General features: G+C 41.1%; 2 protein-coding genes across 6 annotated transcripts; one reads left to right on the plus strand and one right to left on the minus strand.

Moving 5' to 3' along the window:
* Window positions 1–1206: 1206 nt before the first annotated feature.
* SLC7A6OS (solute carrier family 7 member 6 opposite strand) lies at window positions 1207–5575 on the minus strand. 2 transcript variants are annotated; one of them, XM_005490791.4, is made up of 5 exons: window positions 5111–5575; window positions 3955–4332; window positions 3393–3593; window positions 2400–2523; window positions 1207–1938 (listed from the first exon to the last, which is right to left on the minus strand). In XM_005490791.4, the coding sequence occupies exons 1-5, from the start codon at window positions 5468–5470 to the stop codon at window positions 1817–1819; spliced, it is 1185 nt and encodes a 394-aa protein (XP_005490848.2). In that variant the 5' UTR covers window positions 5471–5575; the 3' UTR covers window positions 1207–1816. The 2 variants fall into 2 exon arrangements, with proteins under 2 accessions (XP_005490848.2, XP_005490849.2); XM_005490792.4 differs by having other exon boundaries at window positions 3393–3590; window positions 5111–5568.
* PRMT7 (protein arginine methyltransferase 7) lies at window positions 4860–20046 on the plus strand. Of its 4 annotated transcripts, none has more exons than XM_014269662.3 (18): window positions 4860–5143; window positions 5936–6111; window positions 6856–6892; window positions 8177–8326; window positions 8882–8990; window positions 9677–9789; window positions 10987–11228; window positions 11387–11564; window positions 12638–12765; window positions 13556–13715; window positions 14133–14216; window positions 15227–15274; window positions 15494–15583; window positions 16181–16342; window positions 16460–16534; window positions 16942–17102; window positions 18281–18377; window positions 18932–20046. In XM_014269662.3, the coding sequence occupies exons 2-18, from the start codon at window positions 6017–6019 to the stop codon at window positions 19085–19087; spliced, it is 2085 nt and encodes a 694-aa protein (XP_014125137.2). In that variant the 5' UTR covers window positions 4860–5143; window positions 5936–6016; the 3' UTR covers window positions 19088–20046. The 4 variants fall into 4 exon arrangements, with proteins under 4 accessions (XP_014125137.2, XP_014125138.2, XP_014125136.2 ...); XM_014269663.3 differs by having other exon boundaries at window positions 5115–5255; XM_014269661.3 differs by lacking the exon at window positions 4860–5143 and adding an exon at window positions 5313–5453.
* The last annotated feature ends 982 nt before the right edge of the window (window positions 20047–21028 follow it).

Consider the following 21028-nt stretch of genomic DNA (forward strand, 5'->3'; position numbering starts at 1 on the left):
ATCAGGGCAGACACATCGATCTTCTTGTGAAACCTGACATATTGGTCATGACCAGAAGGGCTGCTGCCAACAGTACCTCCACATCTGTACATTTGCTACAGCTACAAACTCCTTGGCATGCAGCTTTGGGAAAACAAAAGTAAAGGTCCCTGGTGTCTATGTCTCTCTGGGAGCCTTTCAGGAACCCTCAGCCAGCCCCAACAGATTCAGGCAACAAAGACGTTCAAACTCCTCACACCGATGATTATGTAGTAGGAGAAGAAAATCAATTATGGCGTGATTTTGTAAGGTGGCTTGCCTTGTTGTTTTGTCATCTGCCAGGAGGTCAGAAAGTGCAGCTGCTGTAATATTTGCCTGTTTAGCAACCCAACACTCTAGGTGTGACAATGCACCTTGAGCTTTGGCTGCAGACACCCGTGGCAAAAACACGGTGATTGCAACGCCTTTTGGGTCAGACCAATGTACGATTTCAGAATCACAATTTGGGTCCAAATTCCTTAAGTTTCTCTTTTTGCGGGCTGAATTGTGGGTGCTGGTTTTGGTTCACCAATCCATGATTTGGGTCTTGTTGGGTGTAAACAGGCTCAGCTTTCCAATGGTGCATGGACCTCCGATCAGACAAGAGGGGATGCCCTGCCCACGCTCTGTCACCACAAATCAGGAAAAATCGTTTAGGGAGGGCACGGGGCTTATTGTCAGGGGAGGGCGACAACTCCACATGGGAAAGGCTGGATGGCGGCTGTTATCCTTGTAGGGCTGAGCTTCAGCATCTCTCCAGGCAGAAATTCAAGCTTCGCTTACTGACTGTTCAGTAGTTTCCAAGGGAGAACAGTGTAGAAAAGTGTAGAGAAGCGAGTGCCGCGCACAGCCTGTCCGGGGGGGGTGCTGTGGGCCGGAGCTGTGCTCCTGCCGTGCCTGCGGCTGTCACAGCGCGGGCGCAGCCGCCGTGCCCTCGGTTAGCAGCACCGGACGGCGCTGCCTGGGGCCGGGCTACTGTGCAGAGCAGCGCAGCCAGAGCGGAGCCCCGAAAGGCCGCGAGGAGCAGCCAGAGAGAGCCGCTGCTTTGCAAACCCCTCCAGGAGCACCGGCCGTGGTTTTTGAGGACTGTATTTGGTCACGGAAAATAAAATCTTTTGCATTTTGATAATTTGGCTTTTCGATTGATCATTTATAACACACCTCTTAAGAATATGAACAAGGTCAAACTTTCTCTGGAAAAAGAGGTTCTCATTTATTAAAATAGTTACAAGGAACGGAATACCTGGGATAAGCCCGAGCACCCCACACAGTGAGCCAAAAACGCTACCCACAAGTGCACTGGGTTCTCCCCCAAAAGCAACCTTCCAAAAAGAAGAACCCCAGCCCAACCAAACTCCCCCCGTTTATAGCCCCCTTAGAGTCCAGGTTTGGTCCATTACGGATCCGCATGGTGACTGGTCCATTTCCAGGCTCCTCATTGGTCTTAAACGCCGTTCATTCTGGACCAATTTTTTCTGCAGGGCTTCGAATGATTGGTCAGATGTTCCATCCAATCCCTCTACAACCTCACCTTGCCCCACCGGACCTCCGTTCCACCAAACCCTGGACCCTTCTTCTAGAACATTCTAATAACCCCCCCACTCTTAACATAATACAATTAATATAATATATACAATATAATTGAACTATACACTAATCTAACATAACTTAACTTTTACCTATAACACACTCATCTGTTTAATGTCCACCAGCTGAAGCTGGCTGCTCAGATAGTACATTCTCCTAAAGCAGCAAATGTTCACCTTCAGTGTGCATTTCATCTCCAAAACCAGGCTGTTTAGTCAGAACCCAAATCTTCAATCTGATCGTATCCAAATTCCTTCAAAACCTCCTCTCGATACTTGTCCCATGTTCTTCTTCTGTAACATTGGTCCTCATCACTGAGGCTGTCTTCTGAATCTGCAGAGAAATCATCAACACTTCTAAATTATCCCTTCTTTTTACTTAAAAAATTAAGTTAATCAGACTAGTTTAAACTTCTTGAGAAACTAACAAAGTCTGAACAACTTCTGTATGAGCTGAGGTTTGAACTGTGCTTGAAGGACTCTGGGGTAGAGACTTCAGAAAAAGGAGGCAGTGTTTCACAAGCATGCAGACCCAAGTAAAGGATTCCTTCTGTAAGCAAGCAAACCTTTGCAATTCCAGCAGCCTCAATTTGACTTCTCAATTTTGTCTTTTCACAAACACTAATTTCTCTTCTAGTTCCAAGAAAGATAATCCTCCTCCACACACATTTCACCATTTTAAGAGCAGAGTCCGACCCCAGCAGTGCTCAGTTAAGTTGCTTTTCTAGGGATAGCATGTAAAAAAGAGGGGATGTATGCATGCAGGAAAGCAAACAGCATTTATGACAGTTGTACCTCTTTCTCCATCTTCCTCAGGCAAGAATTCATCTTCCTCAGGATAATCATTACGCCAGTTATTTTCATCATTTTCATCGTCTTCATCGTCATACACTTCCTCTGGACCAGGATCATCATTTACCTGCATGTCAACACAAAACACAATGCTGAGTGTCTGTGCTTATAGTGAATGTTAAGTGAATTTTCATCCAGCTGTGCAATACTGTACAGATCAGAAAGAGCCAGGGAATACTGATGGCAGGCAGAAGGAATTCTGCAGTGACACAGGGCACACTGCAGGAGAATTTGGAGTTGTTACTGCATTCACCAGCACACTTCAAATCTGCTTGAGGTGAAAAATCAGTGAAGTCCCACATGTATGTGTTCCACTCCAGCATTTCAATGCTAATGTCTAGCTTAATCCTACTCACTTCAGCAGTAGTGTAATAGATCAGGGAAGACAGAAAATAATATCAGGCTCCCAATATACAAGTCTGTTAATCACAGGAACTATACAACACAAGACTAAACCTTAGATTAAACTTCCTAACTCCACAGTCACTGAAGAAGTATTATGAAAAAATCTCTGATATGAAGATTAAAGTCAAGTCCTCAAATAGTGTAAAAGTTGTGCATTCCCCTTGTTCTTGTTTTCATTCAGTCGTATTTACAATGCCATTTTAATGGCTGTCTCCTAATTGCAAGCAAGACATAAATGACACAATTTTCCTGTGCCAAAATTGAATTGTCAGTTTGAAACTAGAGAGATTCTTCTCATTAAATGAGCACCATCCCTTCCATTTTGTCATATGATGTCCTGGGATCAGGAGTAACCTGCAGGAACATGGGACTGCCAGTTACAAAAGGCCTAACACAGAGGTCACTGAGCATACACGTAGTGTCTACCTGAAAGGACCTTTCTTGGCATGGCAGCTTCCAAGAGCAGAATTTTAAACATCTTTTATTTGTGGTCTTTCTAATTGAGAAAGATTGTTTTTTCCGCACTCTTACCCATTCATATTCTTCTCTGTAGGGCTGCACAGAAAGGATATTTTCAATCCAGTCAGGGGCTGATGTTTCCTTATAGTAGATGTCATAAACATACTCATCTTCTTTGTGACCGTGTTGTTCTTTACCATCTTCAGAAATATTTAAACGCTCACGGATCATCTCTACTGCATTGCAAAGGATTGCATCTGGATTGGTCTTCTGCTGAGAAAAAAAATGAAAAACATTTCCACTTAACTCATGCAAAGTCTCATTTACAGCCAACAGTTTTCAGATGAAAAGAGAACTTAGCCATCAGACTGAGGCAAAGAAAAACAGGGTGGTACAAGCCCTTCCTTAAGCAGCAGCTCTGCACACTGTCTGCTTGAACATTGGTGCACTCAGGATCCTCATGAAACATTGCAACTTGCTCCTTTAATAGGAGCTTTAACTAGATGCACTAGCTAAAGCTCATATTAAATAGTGGAATACTTAGAGCGCAATAAAACTCCCACAGCACTCTGCCCACACGTGCCACTCAACAGCCATACCAAATCACTTCAAGTAGCCCAAGTTCATAGCTGACCTGTGGGTTTGCAGTGGTTGCAGTGGGATCTCCCACCGTCTCCTCTTCTTGTATAATATCAAACAGCTGGAATTTCCCACAGCAGCCTGAACTTTTATCCACAGCACCGCTCTCCTCTGGTGAAGCATCCTGCAGTGCTTCAGAGTCCGACCTGTCCCCGTGGGGCACGGCCTGTCCGTCTGTGGCAGGTGCAGCTGTGTGGGCGCAGTGGGGCCGGTGGCTGGAAATGACCCGGTACCGCTTCTCCTTCCTTTCCGCCTGCTTGGCACAGCGCAGCTCCTGAAGGATTTGCTGGGTGCTTCCCAAAGGGGGCCGCAGGCTCTGAGCTGCCTTGTCCCGCGTGATGGCATCTTTAACGTATTTCTGAACTGGTTCATCCTGGGGGAAAGAAGGAACAAAGAGGAGGAGGAATGTAATGACAACGTCAACATAGCAAGTCATACTCCTTCCTGGAAGGGATGAAGAACTGCAATACCAGTAATCCTAACAACATTCAAGTAACTTCTACTATGACTTGAAACAACATAATCATAATACTCTCTTGTTATGAGGGGAGAAAAGCACATGATACAGAAGAGAAGTCCTAAGACTATTTCAATTTGATTTTTACCCAACTTTGTGGTACAGAATAGCTCTCCAAAGAAAAACACATGCCTTTGGAAGACTGCAACGGACCTAAATTTAGGGCATAATATCCCGTACTTTGCTTTATCCTAAGAAGACCATTTCCCTATTCTTACTCAATAGAAAAGGCTAGATGGAGGCTGTTATCCTTGTAGGGCTGAGCTTCAGCATCTCTCTAGGCAGAAATTCAAGCTCCACTTATTGACTGTTGTGTAGTTTCCAAGTGAGGAACAGTGTAGAAAAGTGTAGAGAAGCGAGTGCCGCGCACAGCCTGTCCTGGGGGGGGTGCTGTGGGCCGGAGCTGTGCTCCTGCCGTGCCCGCGGCTGTCACAGCGCGGGCGCAGCCGCCGTGCCCTCGGTTAGCGGCACCGGACGGCGCTGCCCGGGGCCGGGCTACTGTGCAGAGCAGCGCAGCCAGAGCGGAGCCCCGAAAGGCCGCGAGGAGCAGCCAGAGAGAGCCGCTGCTTTGCAAACCCCTCCAGGAGCACCGGTCCACTCGGCCCGGCCCATTCCGCCCGGCCCGGCCCGATACCTTGGAGGACACGGTCGCCGCGAGCTTGAAGAGGTTGTTCTCCACGGGCTCGGCCCGGCGCCGCTTGCAGGCCAGGAGCAGCGCCTCGGCCGGCTCGGAGCTGCCGCGCTTCCGCCGCACACGCAGCACGGCCGCGCCCGCCATGGTGACTGCGAGAGAGGGCGGAGCGCCCGCACAGCGCCGGCCCCGCGGCTCGGGCTCAGCGGCGGCGGGGAGTGACGGCGTGTGCGGGACAGGGACACGCGGGGCCGGGGCGGGCACGAGCGGCGCTCGGGGCGGATACACGCGGTGTCCGGGGCAGGCACACGCGGCATCCGGGGCGGGCACACCCACGGGGCTCAAGGTGGGCACACGCGGCATGTGGGAGCTGCCTGCCTGGGGTTCTGAGGAGGGACGAGCCCGCGGCTACTCGGGCCCGCTGCGCTGGTTCCGCGCTGGGGATGGCGGGGAACGCTCCGGCCGTGCCCCATCGCAGCTCGTTCCTGAGGCGGGGAAGGGCCGGGCCTGTGCCGGTAGGGACTCTGGGAGAGGGGCCGCCGGCCTGATCCACTTAAGGGATGCTCTTCCATGAGGATTTACTGCTGTGTTGGTTTCTTTCCTGCGTTGTGTTCTCAGGGGTTACACCTGGATGATCATAAGGTCCCCTTTTAGTGTAGGGCTAGGTGACAGATTTTAGCTTAAAACGTCCTTGTGAAAAAAGCATAAAGTGGTCACCAGTACTTCTGGCTAAAACAAATGTAGTCGGGGAAATGTACAAGAGCTAAAGTGATACTTGTGTTTACTAAAAGTTTCATGGTTGGTTTGGTTTTGTTTTTTTTTTCACAGCCACCATTTGGTGTATTCTGTTGAAGCGAAAGCAAAGCTGCACACAATACATAAATAATACAATACGGCTTGAGATTGATCATGAAAACCTTTTGTGGAAGAGCCAATCCAACCACTGGCTCGATGGAGTGGCTGGAAGAGGGTGAGGACTATGACTACCACCAGGAGATTGCAAGGTATGCTTGGAACAGTAGCTTGTTCTGTTAAAGGCCCCTGAAAAATGAGCACATCCAACATTTTTTTAAGGGCAGTTTGGGGGTCTGTCTTTGTAGAAGTTCCAAGAGCATGAGGTGAACAGACTGTAGAATCATCTAAATGTCAGTAAATGTGCCCAGTGGTGTACAGAGCAGAGCTGTCAACATAAAATATTGTAAACTATTCTCCAAGTAGTTTCCTTCTAACTTTTTAAAATTGTTTTCTGTGGACCTGATCCTGATCCTGACAGTGTCTGAGCTGGGACAGAATGCATTTACCAAATTGCTTTTAAATGGCAGTGCAACATGTAACTGCCAGTTGTCGGTTCTTGTTGTAGCTTTTTAAGAGCTCAGTGTAATAGCCAGCGAAGGTGAGAAGATATATTTTGGGGTATTTTTTGGGTAGTGGAACCCATGAAGAAATGGGAACCAAAGAAGTTTAAGTCTCAATGTCTTTCATTGTTCTGTATGACTCCATGTGTGTCTCAGGTGCTGCTTCACAGCTGTTTGTCCCTACATCTGTCTATCCCTTGGGTCCATTGCTGTGGAGAGGATTTGTGCCAGTGATTTTTATGCTGATGGCCAGATCACTGAAATTACATTATCCCTTAGATTAGAGAAACACTTTAGGTCTTCAAAGAGTGTGTCAGTTTGTACATTTGTGGGGTACAGGGACCAGTTGCTTTGCAGAATGGAGTATTTAAACTGGAATATCTTTTATTGCAGGTCACGCTATGCAGATATGCTTCATGATAAGGACAGAGTAAGTACAGAACCAAAACCCTTTTGAATGGGGGAAAAGAGCCATTGCATTTCTCTTGAATAGCTGTCACTGAAAAATAAAGTGATCACATTTTTGTACTCTCTAAGGTACCAGACCTGCTCTTAAATCAACAAATGCCTTCTTACATCTGACTTTACTATTCTGTTGTTTACTGCAGAACATTTTTACATTCAGTAGCCAATTTTGCTCTTCTGTGTTTGACATTTTTGACAGAGCGCTCGTTAGATGAAATTTCAAAGGTTGTAAAAGTGGAGCTGGGCTTCTAAGTTTTTATAGGAGTATATGTAAGTTTGTTCTTCTGTGGTATTTCTACCATATGTACAGGCATGATGAAGTCTGGAGTAAATAGTTCAAATGTTCATTTTCCTCTAGCCATTAAGTCAGCCTTCCATCAATAACATTTTGAAAGATTTTTTTTGTGCCTCCACAATGAATACTGATTTCATATTGAATGAAAACTTATCAGTGGGATAAGGCATTTAATAAACTTTGTAGAAGCAGTGAGTTGTGTCTGAGTGATAAAAACAGCTATTGGAATTATATGTATCAAAGTTGTTGACTAGAATTGTTGAGAAGGGGGTCCAGCAGACCTTCCAGATGTATAATGTTCAAAGGTTGTATATTCCTTGGAAGGGCTTGATAAATCATTTGTAAAGGAATGTCTTATAGTAGGTTGTTATAAAGAAAATATAACCATATATATCAATCTGTACCTTGTGGCTGACAGCATTTATTTTCTTCCTGTTGTTGATGCTGGTGTGCTCACAGCTCCATTTAATGGCCTGTAACTAAAACCCAGGATTTACACTTTTAATTCTCATGTATGAACCTTTTTGAGTAAATGAAGAGAGGAATCTAGACCAAGACATTTCAGTTCTTGTAGGGCCACAGGGAGAATATGACTATTTGAGTGGTCCTGCAGGGGAAAATTAGTCAGAAAACCTGTAGTATCTCCCATGGATCTGATTATTATTTACTTGGGAAAATATAATGACATTTGGAAATCATACATATGTTATGAATAGCTGATTGACCAATGGTAATATGAACATTGTGATAAATATTGATGTACTTTAAATGGGCTGGTTCTGCCAGTTACACTTTTTATTGCTGAAAATGGCTTTGGTGTGACTGCTTGGCATGAGGAGTGTCTGTAGGACTTTTTCTGATTATAAACTCACAGTCAAAGAGTGCAAGATTTCTGCACAAAAATTAAAAACATAAATGGATAAAAGGTTGCTGATTTTTTCTTCTTTTCCACAGAATGTGAAATACTACCAAGGTATTCGTGCTGCAGTGAGCAGAGTAAAGGAGAGAGGTGAGAAAGCAATTGTGCTGGACATAGGGACTGGCACAGGACTCCTGTCCATGATGGCAGCTTCAGCTGGGGCAGATTTCTGCTATGCCATTGAGGTGAGCATTGGTTAGGGATTGCACATATTCAACATGTTCTTTGTGATGCTAATATTTTCAGGTTGTGTACTAGCTCTGTTATTTTTTTCTGAATGAAACAGAAATTCTCTTCACAATTACACTGTTAATACAAGCAGGATTTGGCATCCTTCAGTGAGTATTTCAGTGCTGGGTGTTTTGGTGTCATTGACATAGTGTCTTGAGCACATGTAAATCTTTAGGGGCTTCTGTTGATGCATGTATAGGTATCTTTATTTTTTCAAAGAAATGAATTTATTTAATGTAAATGCTACAGTATTAATGTGTATTCTTGTGTTTCAAAAGTTAAATTGGAGTAGCCTTTGGAGGCAGCCAATAACTAACAGTGAAGCTCTGAATTTTTCAAGTGAGGCTCATTGCCTTGTTTCATGGTAATGAACTTCAAACATAGGACAAGATAAGAATATGTTAATTTTTTTTTTCAGAATTAAATATATTGCATTTTGTGTAGACACCCTTCCATTTTTGAAAGCTGACTCGAAGGGAACCATTTTGTTGCACTCTCGCTGTTCACAGGTGTTCAAGCCCATGGCTAATGCTGCTGTGAAGATAGTGGAGAAAAATGGTTTTTCTGACAAGATCAAAGTAATCAACAAGCATTCTACTGAAGTCACAGTTGGCCCAGGTGAGAAAAGTAGGCTAGGCTTAAAAAAAAATGGCAAGTACCTGAAAACCATGAAGGAAAAGGTCTTACTGTTATTTATTATACATTTTTTTATTCAAACAAGTGTGTTGAGTGCACTGAGGGAGCTGGGATGGGTTCAGCTTGGAGAAGAGGAGGCTTAGGGGAGACCTCATCTCTACAACTGAAAGGAGTTATTGGGTGAGAAAGGTGAGGGTTGGCCTCTTCTCCCAGGTGACAGGATGACAGGAAATGGCCTCAAGTTGTGCCAGGGAAGGTTTAGATTGGAGATTAGGAAAATTGCACAGGAGGGGTTGTAAAGCATCGAAAAGACTGCCTAGGGAAAGGGGACAGTCAGCATCCCTGGAAGTGCTCAAAAACATGTGGATATGGCACATGGGGACATGGGTTAGTGGTGGACATGGTGATGGTGCTGGGTTAGTGGTTGGACTTTAGATCTTAAAGGTCTTCTCCAACCTTAAGGATTCAGTGATACTTTACATTCTAGAAAGTAACACTGGAAATCTACTTTGGAAGAAAGTGTTCTGGTAATATTTCAGTAACCATTTGTATTTCAAATGGAAAATAATTTCCAGTCTTCAGCAGACTCTTTAACAGGAATAAGTTCTTAATTACTTGTGTATTCAGGTAAAAGATTTAACATTTCAATGTTGATTTGTGTCTTCTAGATGGAGATATGCAGTGTCGGGCAAACATCCTGGTTACAGAATTATTTGATACAGAGCTGATTGGAGAAGGAGCTTTACCAACCTATGAGCATGCACACAGATACCTTGTACAGGTAAGAAAATATAGGGAGTGTGTCACATCTATCACTAGAGAAATTTTTCTGCCTTTTTTTGAAGTAGGATAGGGATTATACAGAACTTAGGCTTCTTGGTAAATACACCATCAGCTCTGCTAGTTTCTTATTCAGTCAATAATTTACTAGATTCATTCCTAGAATAAAGCTGTTTGAGTTCATATTGTAAATCACAGGCTCTGAAACTACACCTAATTGTTTTGTCTTGAAACCAATGACTTGCTGGTTAACAAATGTCTTTCAGAAAGGCATCCAGTTCTTATTTGAAGCTCTCCATAATAATTCTTTGTCCCAAGAATTTTTTTTTAATTCTCCTAAATATAATGAGCTTCACATCCCAGGCATTGATTCATTTTTGGTTATTTTTTTTCCTATTGTGCTCTTACTGCTCCATATGCATTTTGCATGTGAAAATATTTTAAATGCTGTATTTAAATAATACCCTTTTTTTTACGACTTATAATCTATGGGAATAATTTTGGGGCTTTCTCTTTTATATTTTCTAATATTATCCCTTCATTAAAATGTGGATGGCAGAACTTTGTTTAGGTTTCCAAGTTTCCATTCCTGAGACACCATATAAAGACAGTAGCACTCCATAACTTTGTAGTGCTCTCTGAATTGAACTCTTAATTTGCAATTAGTCTTTTTTTCTGTTAATGCATTGTTTTTGAACTTCATGGTTCGCTCTTAGTGCTTAGTGGGATTTTTAGGACAACTTGTGTGTTTTCCACTCTTTAAACATTGGTGCAAAGTTGTCCTTGTATAAATATTTGAGCCATTATTTTTCTTATTTCCTCATTGCAATTAGCAGTTGTCTTGTATTTTTGATACCTTAATAGTTTTCTGCCCTAAGCTCAAGCTAGATCTCTTATTTCAGAACAAGAATGGAAATGCAGGTTTAACTGAGGCTAGTAAACTGATAATATTGCATGGTTAATGAAGTAATCTGGCCTTGCTGAAGCACACTGAACAGGACAGATATGTGTATTCTGTTTCACAGAGAGACAAATTGCTCTGATTTTACCAAAGTCTCTAAAATAACTTGTATTTTAGACTTCAAAGCTCCCAGTCCAACTTTTCTTTAAACGGGATTAAATTTCAGTCGATTTAATCTCACTTATGTCTATAAGTGAAACTTGTTGAATGTGTTTACCCTTTGTTTTGAACACTCAGGAAGGATGTGAGGCAGTGCCTCACAGGGCAACAGTCTATGTCCAGTTAGTGGAATCCAGAAGAATGTGGTCCTGGAAGAAACTCTTTCCTGTTCATGTTGAAGCAGAGGATGGTGAAAAAATACTTGTTCCACCTTCAGAAATGGAGAACTGTCCAGGTCTTCCTTCTGTTTGTGATATCCAACTGAACCAGATGCCTTCAGGTGACTTCAGTACCCTTAGTGATGTGGTGAAAATGTTCAGGTAAGGGAGATACTGTTTTGTTCAAAACAAAGTCATCCTCTTATGCCTTTCACATAAGCTGTGTATTGAGCTTAAGAAACTGATGAGAATTTCTGAAGAATTCATTTTACAATTTCCTTTCTAATATTTCTTTTTATAATTTTGATGCTTCCCTGCAGTGTGGATTTCAGTAAGCCAGTACAGAGTGCTTCTACCTGTTATAGAGTGCAGCTGGAGCCTGTGAAATCTGGCAAGGCACAAATTGTACTTTCCTGGTGGGATATTGACATGGACCCCTCTGGGATGATAAATTGCTCAATGGCTCCCTACTGGGTAAAACCCACTTCTGCTTTGCAGGTAAAATGCTGAGCCTTCAGATACCATTGTCAGATGACTGAGCAATCCTTTGGAGTACTGGGGGGTTTAAGCAGCTCTGCCTTAAATTGCTTAGGAACTTTGCTAGTATTTAATGTATTGGAAGAAGCTAAATAAGCAAATTGTAGAAATTTTAGCTATGGTATATGCCCATTTGAGGTTTTCTTTAATGGTAATCATTAAAGAGTAATCTTTTTTGTAAAACTTAAAGACTGAAGGTGTTCTTCCAGATATCGTTATTTCTTTTATGTTCAAGAAATAAAGATTTCTGTATCTTTTTCCTAAATAGTCTCCATCCCTGCTTAGTCTGTAGTTTGCTTCCTTGTAGTTCTTCTCTTAAATTTCCAAGTAAGTGTTATGTTGATGGTAGTATATTTATACTGTATTTTAAATAAAGAGGCTGGTGTAGGAAAGTGCTGGATTGATACACATAATTATAGAAATGTTATCACTATTAAGTCAGATTTCTGTGTTTTGTGTGAATGTATTTACCAGTAGGAAGAAATTAGTGAAAAGGAAGTTAAAAAATGATTGTCTACACTTAGCATGTTTGAGAATAAAATCTGAAATTACCAAATTGGGGGTGTTCAGTCAACTTAGAGTGACTGATCTGTATAGGATATTTGCAGTGCAAAAACCAGCTTTGTGAAACACAAAGTAGTTGTGCTGTGATCAGAGTGACACTGAGTGACAGTTCTGGGTGCATGAGGCTGTCAGCAGTTCAGTACAGGTTTCTAACACAAGTTAACTGTGGAGGGTGAACAGCATTAATTAATGCAAAGTAATTTTGGGTGGTTTTTCATTTGGTTGCAATAGAAGCTTGGCCAGTGAGCAAGCCAATGGTCTTGGGTTTATTCTGTTGCAAGAAATCAATATTATTCAGTGTGTGATATTGGTCTTTATTCAGCCTTGCTAAATTGAACAAGATTCTTTAAATTAATCATGCATTTTCAAAGTTGTGCCCATGCTTCCTAATTGATTTCCTGCTATTTGTTTACTTTCCATTTGCTATTTATGAGTGAGTTTCTGAGGTTTTGTGTATCAACCCTTTTCAGTGGAGGGATCACTGGATGCAGTGTGTTTATTTTCTTCCACGTGAGGAGCCAGTTCTGCAGGGTGAGAAGCTGCACCTGACTGCCTGTCGTGATGAGTACTCTGTGTGGTACAACCTGCAGAAAGCCAGGTAACAATCTGGGTGTGGAAAAGACTGCTCTCTTACTCCAGGCTGGAGTATTTGCTGCTCTTAGAGCATCTCCTTTTGTAGAAATGCAAGATAAGAACCTAAAGGGTAGAAAAATATTAAAGGCTGCTTCATGGGCAATGCACAGGTGGAAAATACACATTATGCTTAAAAACTCAGTTGGACTGCAAGGTCCTGCCTTGTACCTGGTTTCATTCTTTGAAAAGAAGCATAAAACAATCATGGTTGGTTCCTGGAAATTTTAAAATACAGCACAGCTGAAGTGGCATACAGGTAAAGAAGTGAAATAATTGCCATTCCATTTTGTATTTTCCTAGTCAGCACTGTCTTTTTGAGATTACTGCTTTTTGCTCAGATTAAAAAGAGCTTAATCATGTTGGTTGTCATGGCAATTGCAGCAAACATTTTTAAAACCAGCGCTGGCTTTAAAATGTCTGAATCTGATGTGCCTTTTTTACCTAGGAATCCAAAATCCAAACAAGTAACTGTTTGCTGAAAAGGCAGAGCCTAAAGTACCTAACCATCACAGTTAGTGGTGAAGTGGGGGATGGTTCTTGGTTTTGTCTTTTAAAGAAGGTGAAAATTCTTTTTGACCCCTCTTCATTTGGAAATGCAGAGTTACAGAAGTGTCTCTGGAGAACCAGGAGCTTCAAAAAAGTGACAGCAGAGTTTGTATTCATTACTGTGCATATCAGCCAAAATGCATCAACGTGCTGTTTACAAAAATGTCTTGCTGATGCTGTGGTTGATACTACACTGAAATTTCTTCCAGAGAAGGGGAGAGCAGAGCAGATGAAGAGCAGCACAAAGCAGATGTCTGTGTGCAGAGTCCTGTCTGTAGGTGTCGTGCCCATCTGCTGTGGAACAGGCCCCGCTTTGGGGAGCTGAACGATCAGAGCCGGACACGCCAGTACATCAAGTCCTTGAGGAAAGTGAGTGCTTGCTGCCTGCAGGTTCTGTTGGCTCCTCTGAGGGATGCACATCCTGGTTTATTTATGTAATTATTTATGGAATTTGTTTGTCCCCTGTGAAGGACTTTGCTCACAAAGTGTATTTTTCTTCCATCAGCAGATGGAAGTTACAGTTTTGTCTTGAAAGCTTTAGTATTAAATTTGTAAATGGTAAGCAGCCATTTTTGCATAGGATTTGTAGTAACTCTGTGTGTTTGTGAGACCTGGTATTGGCAGTTAAATAAAGACATCCATTACATTTTTGAGCAAACTTTTTCAGACCTAAGCCAAAGGCATTACATGAGAATTTTTTTACAGTTACTAGATATGAAAGTGTATTAAGTGTGGAAAGCTTTTCCCTCTGCAATAAGAATAACGATGACTATTTGTTTTCTGTAGGTTCTGAAAACAGATAGCATTTGCCTTTGTATCAGTGATGGCAGTCTGCTGCCTGTGCTGGCTCATTATCTTGGAGCAAAGCAGGTACAGTACTTTGACCTGTTTTTCAGATCTTTGCATTTTAGCTTGGTACTTTTCTCTCATGGATTTCATTTCCAGCTCATTATTTAACTGTTTCCAGTGCCTCTTCAGGGACAAGTGAGGAATAGACTCACACTGTGCTGAAGGGGAGTTTAAATTCATCTCTGGTCAAGCTGAAGTCTAGGAAGATAATAATTACCAGATTTGACATTTACCACTTTGTAGTTTTGAGGGAAAGTTCCTTATTCCCCACTGCTTCCTGTTTGCCATCTTGTTTCTTGTTTCTCTGAGGAAACTCTATGGACCTAAATGTCTGGGAGGGTATTTTTCTTTTATGTTTGCAATTCCATAATTACATTTATTACCTAGTCTGGAGTGGAAGATCTGTAAGAGCCAAGTAGGAAGCAGTAAGAGTACTGGGTCTGTGTGTAGCTGAGAGCTGCCTGGCTGTCTCACACACATAAATGCCCTCCTTGATGGGGGGCTCTTTAAACTAAAATATGTTAGAGCTGAATTGAATATCTGGGAATGTGTAATGCAATATAATCCTGAGGAATGTAGCATATTTCCTAACAATTCATCAATTTTGGATAAAAACTGGTTTTTTTCTTACTGCAAAAGGCTTTTGAGCACTTTCCAGCTGATACAGTCAGGTTATACTAAGCAGTATTTACAATTTGGCAGAGTGGTGATATGCCTTCATTTGTTCATGAATAAATATGTGCTTAGGACAAATGTTAATATGCTGTGTGCAGCTTAAAAATGGAAAATAAGTATTGTCATTCTGTTGAGGTTTTTTTTTCTTGTATAGCCATGAAAACAGAAGTATTTAACCTGTAGTTTTGGAGGGTGTTTTGTTGTTAAAAAAAGTTCATTATAGTGGGCTCTGGAATAGATGCATGGTTCTTATAAACTGTGCTCACTAGGGCATCAAAATGTTGCTTCGTTCTTCAGTAACATACTTTTAATTAAAAACTATAAAGGTAGTTTGACTGACTGTGTTTTTTCTTTAGGTGTTTACCGTAGAAAACTCTGGTGTGTCCTGTTCTGTCATGGAAAAAGTGAGTATTCCATTTTCTGTTAAAGCTGGATCTCTCCTTGCAAGGTGCATGCAGCCTTCAAGAATAGACTTGTTTCATCCTCATGAGTTATGGCAGGCAGTTTTGTTAAAATTTCTTTTGGCTGCTGGGGTTTTTTTCCTTATTTATTTTCAATGAAATTGTTATTTTGGACTCAACTGTGGCTTTTGATAAAGACAGTGTGTTACTTTTTGATTTTAGTTTTTTAAAGCAAATAATCTTGAAGATAAAATTAAAATAATAGAAGTGCGACCTGAGTTGCTGAAGCCTTCTCATTTGGAAGATAAAAAGGTATGTTACAGTTGTCCATTATACTGAATTTTAGGGGTTGGCAGGGAGCAGAAGGTAAAAATGAATTGTAACTACAGTGAATTCTGTTACATCCCAATTAATCTAAAATTAAAATGGTTCACACCGTGTGCCACTAAAATTAGAGACTAAAGAATGTGGGAGGGTTGTTGCTTTGTTTTTGAAGGGTCTGCCTTTCCCTGCTGCATAATTGCCTCAGTAGTTAAGGCAGTTTAACTGGTTCTACAAGGCTGTAACTTTCACAGGCCACTCAAGAAGATTGCAATCTATTTGGAAGTAATAACATACTTCAGAACTTCGGAATTCTGTGACTCATTACAAAGCCTTCCAAACTCAAACGCAGTATTTTCTCACAAACTTTGTTGCAGGAAAATTGAATTTAAAATGTGGTAGCTGAACCCACAGAACAATGTCCAGTGTGCTGAATGTGCAGTGTACAATAATTAAATCCCTATGGAGCAATCTAGATGATTTCACTTAATATATTGCACTGGCAGCTATTGGAAGAGCTAAACAGCCTGTGTTGTGAGTTGTTGTTCTTTATTATAATGCTTTTTATCTCTTCCCTCCTTTGCCAAGATTTCTGTCCTGGTGGGAGAGCCGTTTTTCACAACAAGTTTGTTGCCGTGGCATAACCTGTATTTCTGGTATGCCAGGACAGCTGTGAGCTCTCACCTTGCCAGCAATGTCACTGTCCTACCTCAGTCTGCTTCTTTGCACATGATGATTGTGGAGTTCCAGGTGAGATACATACCTACTATGTGGTTTGCTATTGAATGTCTAAGCTACAGCTAAAATTATTGCAAGATTTCCCATTTCCTTTGATAAAGCCAAACAAAATGCTGTTGTTTCTTCCAGGATTTGTGGAGAATCCGGAGTCCCTGTGGCATCTGTGAAGGTTTTGATGTCCGGACTATGGATGATATGATTAAAGTAAGAAAATCAGTTTCACCACAAGTCTTAGCAAAACAAAAAAATCAGTTTGGCTTAATCAAGCATTTAGCGACTGTTGAAAAACTTGTGTATTAGGCAGAACACCATTGTTTGAGATTCATTTGCATCAGTTCTAGAGCTTTGTTCTAGATTAATTTGGAGGAGTACAGGCAGTTGTAGAATGGAATTCATAGTGAGGGAAAAGAAAATTTCAATGCATTGTGTTTGAAAGTGCCATTTCTGTTTCAGAGCTGAGGGCCCCAGTCACAGCATTTGGTTTCATGCATGTAGGACATTTTCTCCCTTGTGACTAAGTGCAGTCCTGCCCTCTTGCAGCTTTATTGCTTGAATACTCTGGGTTTGCATTTCTGTTGTTTTCAGTTAATTTTATTCCTTCCTTTTATCAGGATTCTCTGAATTTTAGGGAATCCAAGGAAGCAGAACCTCACCCACTGTGGGAATATCCCTGCAAGTCACTCTCAGAGCCCCAGGAAGTTTTGACATTTGACTTCACAAAGACTGTCCCAGAGCACTGTCTCAGCACAGAGGGCTCTGTAAAGCTCTTAAGGTCAGTTTTCTCACTGCAATAAATATTTTTGTCATCATCCATTTCTTTACCTCCCAGTCAAGCTCTTTAGAGGAGTTGAGTTTAGAGCTCCTTTAAGTCTATTACACTTATCTGGTGCAAATGTACTTGGCAGTTTTTAATATTGTGACCTAAGATTGTGGAATTTGCCCTGACACAAGCTTCCTGTGGATATTCACACTAGGCTATAACCATAATACAATAATGTTTGATATTAGATTAGATAATATACCTCTGTTTAAAAAACCAACATTTTAATAGCTCTCACCATGATTTAAAATTTAAATAGATTAATTTATAGTTTAGAGAAAATAAATATTATCTGGATGTTTTTTAGTGTTTCTGTTCAGAAAAAGCTTCTACTTAGCTTGTCAAATTATTGTGTTTAATAATTAAATTTATTATGTTTAATAGCTTTAAAATTATATGCTGGTAGCTTGTAATTGTTGTGTATATGTTAATAGCTTTTAATGTATATGTTATTCTTCCTTGTAACTATAATCCTGGCAGTCTTTATATTTTGCCACATCTTCTGAGATACTTTCCACTATAACTGTGGATTGTACTTAATTCTGTTCAAACTTGAAATGCTGTAAAGAATTTAAAAATGAGAAAGCTTTATTTTTTTTAACTATCTAGAGCTTACATAGCTCAAACACTGCTGTGTTTCTCATTAAACAAAATTCAAGCTTTCATCGAGTGCAGAGCCATCTGTGGGGGTCTCTGTGCCTTTGCAGCAGTTGTGTTTGCAGGCAGCACAGTGGCATGGCCTCTGCTTCTTGTGGAGCAGGCACTGGAAGTGACACCATGTGTGTGGTAAATATTTCCTCTGAATTCAGAGTCAGTAGAAGCTGGGGTCTCTAAAGGAAGTTCGCAGCTTATGCTGTGTAATTCATGCCATGTTACTCAGTGCTGGTTAAGTGGCTGTGCTGCTGAGCAGATGTAGTTATGACATGTTCTCTTCCTTGACTTTTTTTGGATTTCATATCTGCAAATACTTTAAAGTTTCTGCCCCCAATTACCAACTCAGTCAGCTGTTCAGCTTTCTTTCAAGGAAGGAAGTTGTTCATGCTTTTGCAGCTCTCACTTAAGCACTAGTGCAGTGGTTAAGGTGCCAGGATTGTGGAAAGTGACAGTTTCTATCTTGCTTCTTTCCCCAGGAAAGGCAAGAGCCACGGAGCAGTTCTGTGGATGGAATATCATCTTACTGCTGATATCTCTGTTAGTACAGGACTGATGAAACTGTCCAATGAAAAGGTAGTTCTTCATTTTCATTCATTATGTCAAAGTCTGTAGGATTGCAGAGGGTCTCTGCTGGCCATGCTTGGGTTGTGTAGTACCCCTTCTCACACTGTTTGAACATTGTGTCATCAGAATTACTAAAAATATCTGTTCATGTTTTTATGGGGAGCAGGGGATGTACCTTAAAATGGGAGAGTCTGATTTGGATCCAAATGCTCCCTAGTTTGGAATAGAATTCAGAATTAAAATGGGATGCTAGGCCAAAGCAGAGTTTTTTCATACAAATAACCTCAGGTTAACAAAACCAAAAATTTGGAGAGGAAGGAGTAAGTATTTTTAGTATTCTTTCTCAATATGCTTTGACCAAATCCATTTTTAGGTCTGTGACTTCAGTGTGTGGTGTAGTAGATGGCTTTTCAAGTTATGTGTTCCATAGTGGAGTGGATGGCAGTGTGAATGATAACTGTTGATGATTGTGTGTTCAGCTGGGAGCAAGAACTCTTTCTGCATTGTTACTCTATAATAATATTGAAGATTTTGACTTCTTTCACTTTAACACTCTCCTTTAGGGAAACTGTGAATGGAATCCCCACTGCAAGCAAGCTGTTTATTTCTTCAGCTCTGTTATTGAATCAGAAATTCTGTCAGACCCTACTGCTGTCGAATATGCTATGAATTTTGACACAAAGACAGGAGAGATTGCCATGGATTTCAAGCTATTATAAAATTCTTTCCTCCTGCTCATATTCCTAAATTATAATAAATATACTGTATTTCCTTTTTTTGTACAGCAGAAGTTTTCTTTCATTGTGTTCACAGAGCAAACTTTTATTTAACATACTTCTAACCTTTTTGGTTTGTTTTCAAAATACAGTTAGTGAGGTACAGAGGAACCATTTCTTAGAGACAGGTATTTTAGAGTCAGGGATTATATACATATATACACACATGCTTTTCATCATCTCTTCCAGAGTTTTACATAGTGCTAAGGAGGTACAGAACAGTTGTTTTGACAATAGTAGCTGGTTATTGCAGGGCATATCATTGGATGAGGACACCAGGCCTTACACTGACATTAGAGAAAAGTGAATTAAACACTTCTATTTCTGGGCTGTGCTCTGTCACTGTAAAATGGGAAATAATCTCCAGACTGCACAAACAGAAATCCCAAGTCAAGCTATATATGTATATTAGTACATGTAATAGGGAGAAGGAAACAGCTTAGCTGCTCTCAGACTTGTCTAAGTTCTGTTCTGCTGCAGCTGATGATCTGAGATGCTGCATTTCTGAAGAGTCCTGTGCCAAAAAGTGACCAGAATCTGGAAAGCTGTGACTGGAAATTAGAAAATATATATTCAGATTATTGGAAGTGACAAACCAATGGTAGTTGACTAGAAACTGAAGAAAAAGAGTCATGGGCAAAAAGCAAATCTTTATGAGAGATGTAATATTCAGTAGATGATTAAAAATGACTCATTCCATCAGAGGTGTAAATAAAACCTGCCAGTTTGGCTGAGTTGTGAGGTCCCTGCAGTAGCACATGTCCACTGCTGAGGTTTTCTTAGTTTTCTCCACATCACATTGGCTTCAGTGGCATTGTGTGAAGTGAATTCTGCTTTAGATGAAGAATCAATTGATATCTGTTTTGTATGTGTGACCTATTAAAGTTTTGATAGAAAATCAATGTCCTGCCAGTCCCAAATTATGTCAGCCATCCACAGGGATGACAGTTACTAAACTACTCCTATTTCTCTGAGCAGCAGCTTTAGCAAAGTGAAAAGAATATCGTAAAGAAGCCACAAGGCAGCAGAAGCCTCTACTACTCTGCTTTCCTGGTCACCATGATACATCATTCTCGTGACTAAAAATTCTTCCTTTTTTTTCCCCTGATGCTGGGATCATATTTATAGACCCACAAGCCATCTGCAATATTCCCAAATTTTGAGATCATTTTCCTAATGAACAGAAACCTTGCAGCTCCTGCTGATGTGTGTGAATTTCACTTTTCAAAACTGCACTTTTAAGATGCCCAGGGGTGGGTGCAGTGAAAGGGAAGGGCAGAGGTTGGGTGCAGTAGCAGCCGCCTGCAGAGCTGTGTTCCCAGGGCTGAGCTGTGTGCTTTGTGCATATAAGGAAGAGCATCTTAAATTTCAGTGCACCTGGAGCAGAAATTGCTTTGCTGCTATCCAAAAAAACCCCAAAAAACCTGGAAGGATGGAAAGCTGAGCATATTTTAGCACATGTGGGTTCCTTAGAAGAGCAAAATCTGAGGGATATGCTCAAGAAACCTTGTGCATGTTCTAATTCACTGTGAGTGTTACCAGCATCACTAGTGTGTGCTGGTTTGACTTGTGCATTTAGACAGGCACTGCAAGAGCTTTAAGGATTTAAAATTAAAATTGTTAAATTGCTGGGAGCTGTTAAGTTGAGGCAAGCCCTTACCACAACTGTGTGTAATTAGGAGTATTTATTGTATGTAACAGCCTTTCTTGATTTATGTGAATTCTTTAAGTTGGTCTTGAAAACCTGGTGTGATCTGTCAATTGTGTGGAAAACAGCTGCTTACAGAGGGACACCATTTCTTACTTATGTGTGCAAGAACAAAGTAAGAGCCTGTTTCTATCTCTCTCCTGTTCCACAGGGCATTTACTGCAGGCACACACTTG

Source organism: Zonotrichia albicollis, chromosome 13 (assembly GCF_047830755.1).
Source record: "Zonotrichia albicollis isolate bZonAlb1 chromosome 13, bZonAlb1.hap1, whole genome shotgun sequence".
Taxonomy (NCBI): Eukaryota; Metazoa; Chordata; class Aves; order Passeriformes; family Passerellidae; genus Zonotrichia; species Zonotrichia albicollis.

What these genes read in the sequence shown, in the direction of transcription:
- SLC7A6OS (XM_005490791.4), bottom strand. Translation starts at nt 5,470, where the DNA reads ATGCCGCGTGTGCCCACCTTGAGCCCCGTGGGTGTGCCCGCCCCGGAT. An exon ending in CAACCACTGCAAACCCACAG is followed by an intron (nt 3,594 to 3,954) that starts GTCAGCTATGAA and finishes TTTTTTTCTCAG; the next exon opens with CAGAAGACCAATCCAGATGC. An exon ending in ACAGAGAAGAATATGAATGG is followed by an intron (nt 2,524 to 3,392) that starts GTAAGAGTGCGG and finishes GTTGACATGCAG; the next exon opens with GTAAATGATGATCCTGGTCC.
- PRMT7 (XM_014269662.3), top strand. Translation starts at nt 6,017, where the DNA reads ATGAAAACCTTTTGTGGAAGAGCCAATCCAACCACTGGCTCGATGGAG. An exon ending in GATGTGGTGAAAATGTTCAG is followed by an intron (nt 11,229 to 11,386) that starts GTAAGGGAGATA and finishes GCTTCCCTGCAG; the next exon opens with TGTGGATTTCAGTAAGCCAG. An exon ending in TGAAACTGTCCAATGAAAAG is followed by an intron (nt 18,378 to 18,931) that starts GTAGTTCTTCAT and finishes ACTCTCCTTTAG; the next exon opens with GGAAACTGTGAATGGAATCC.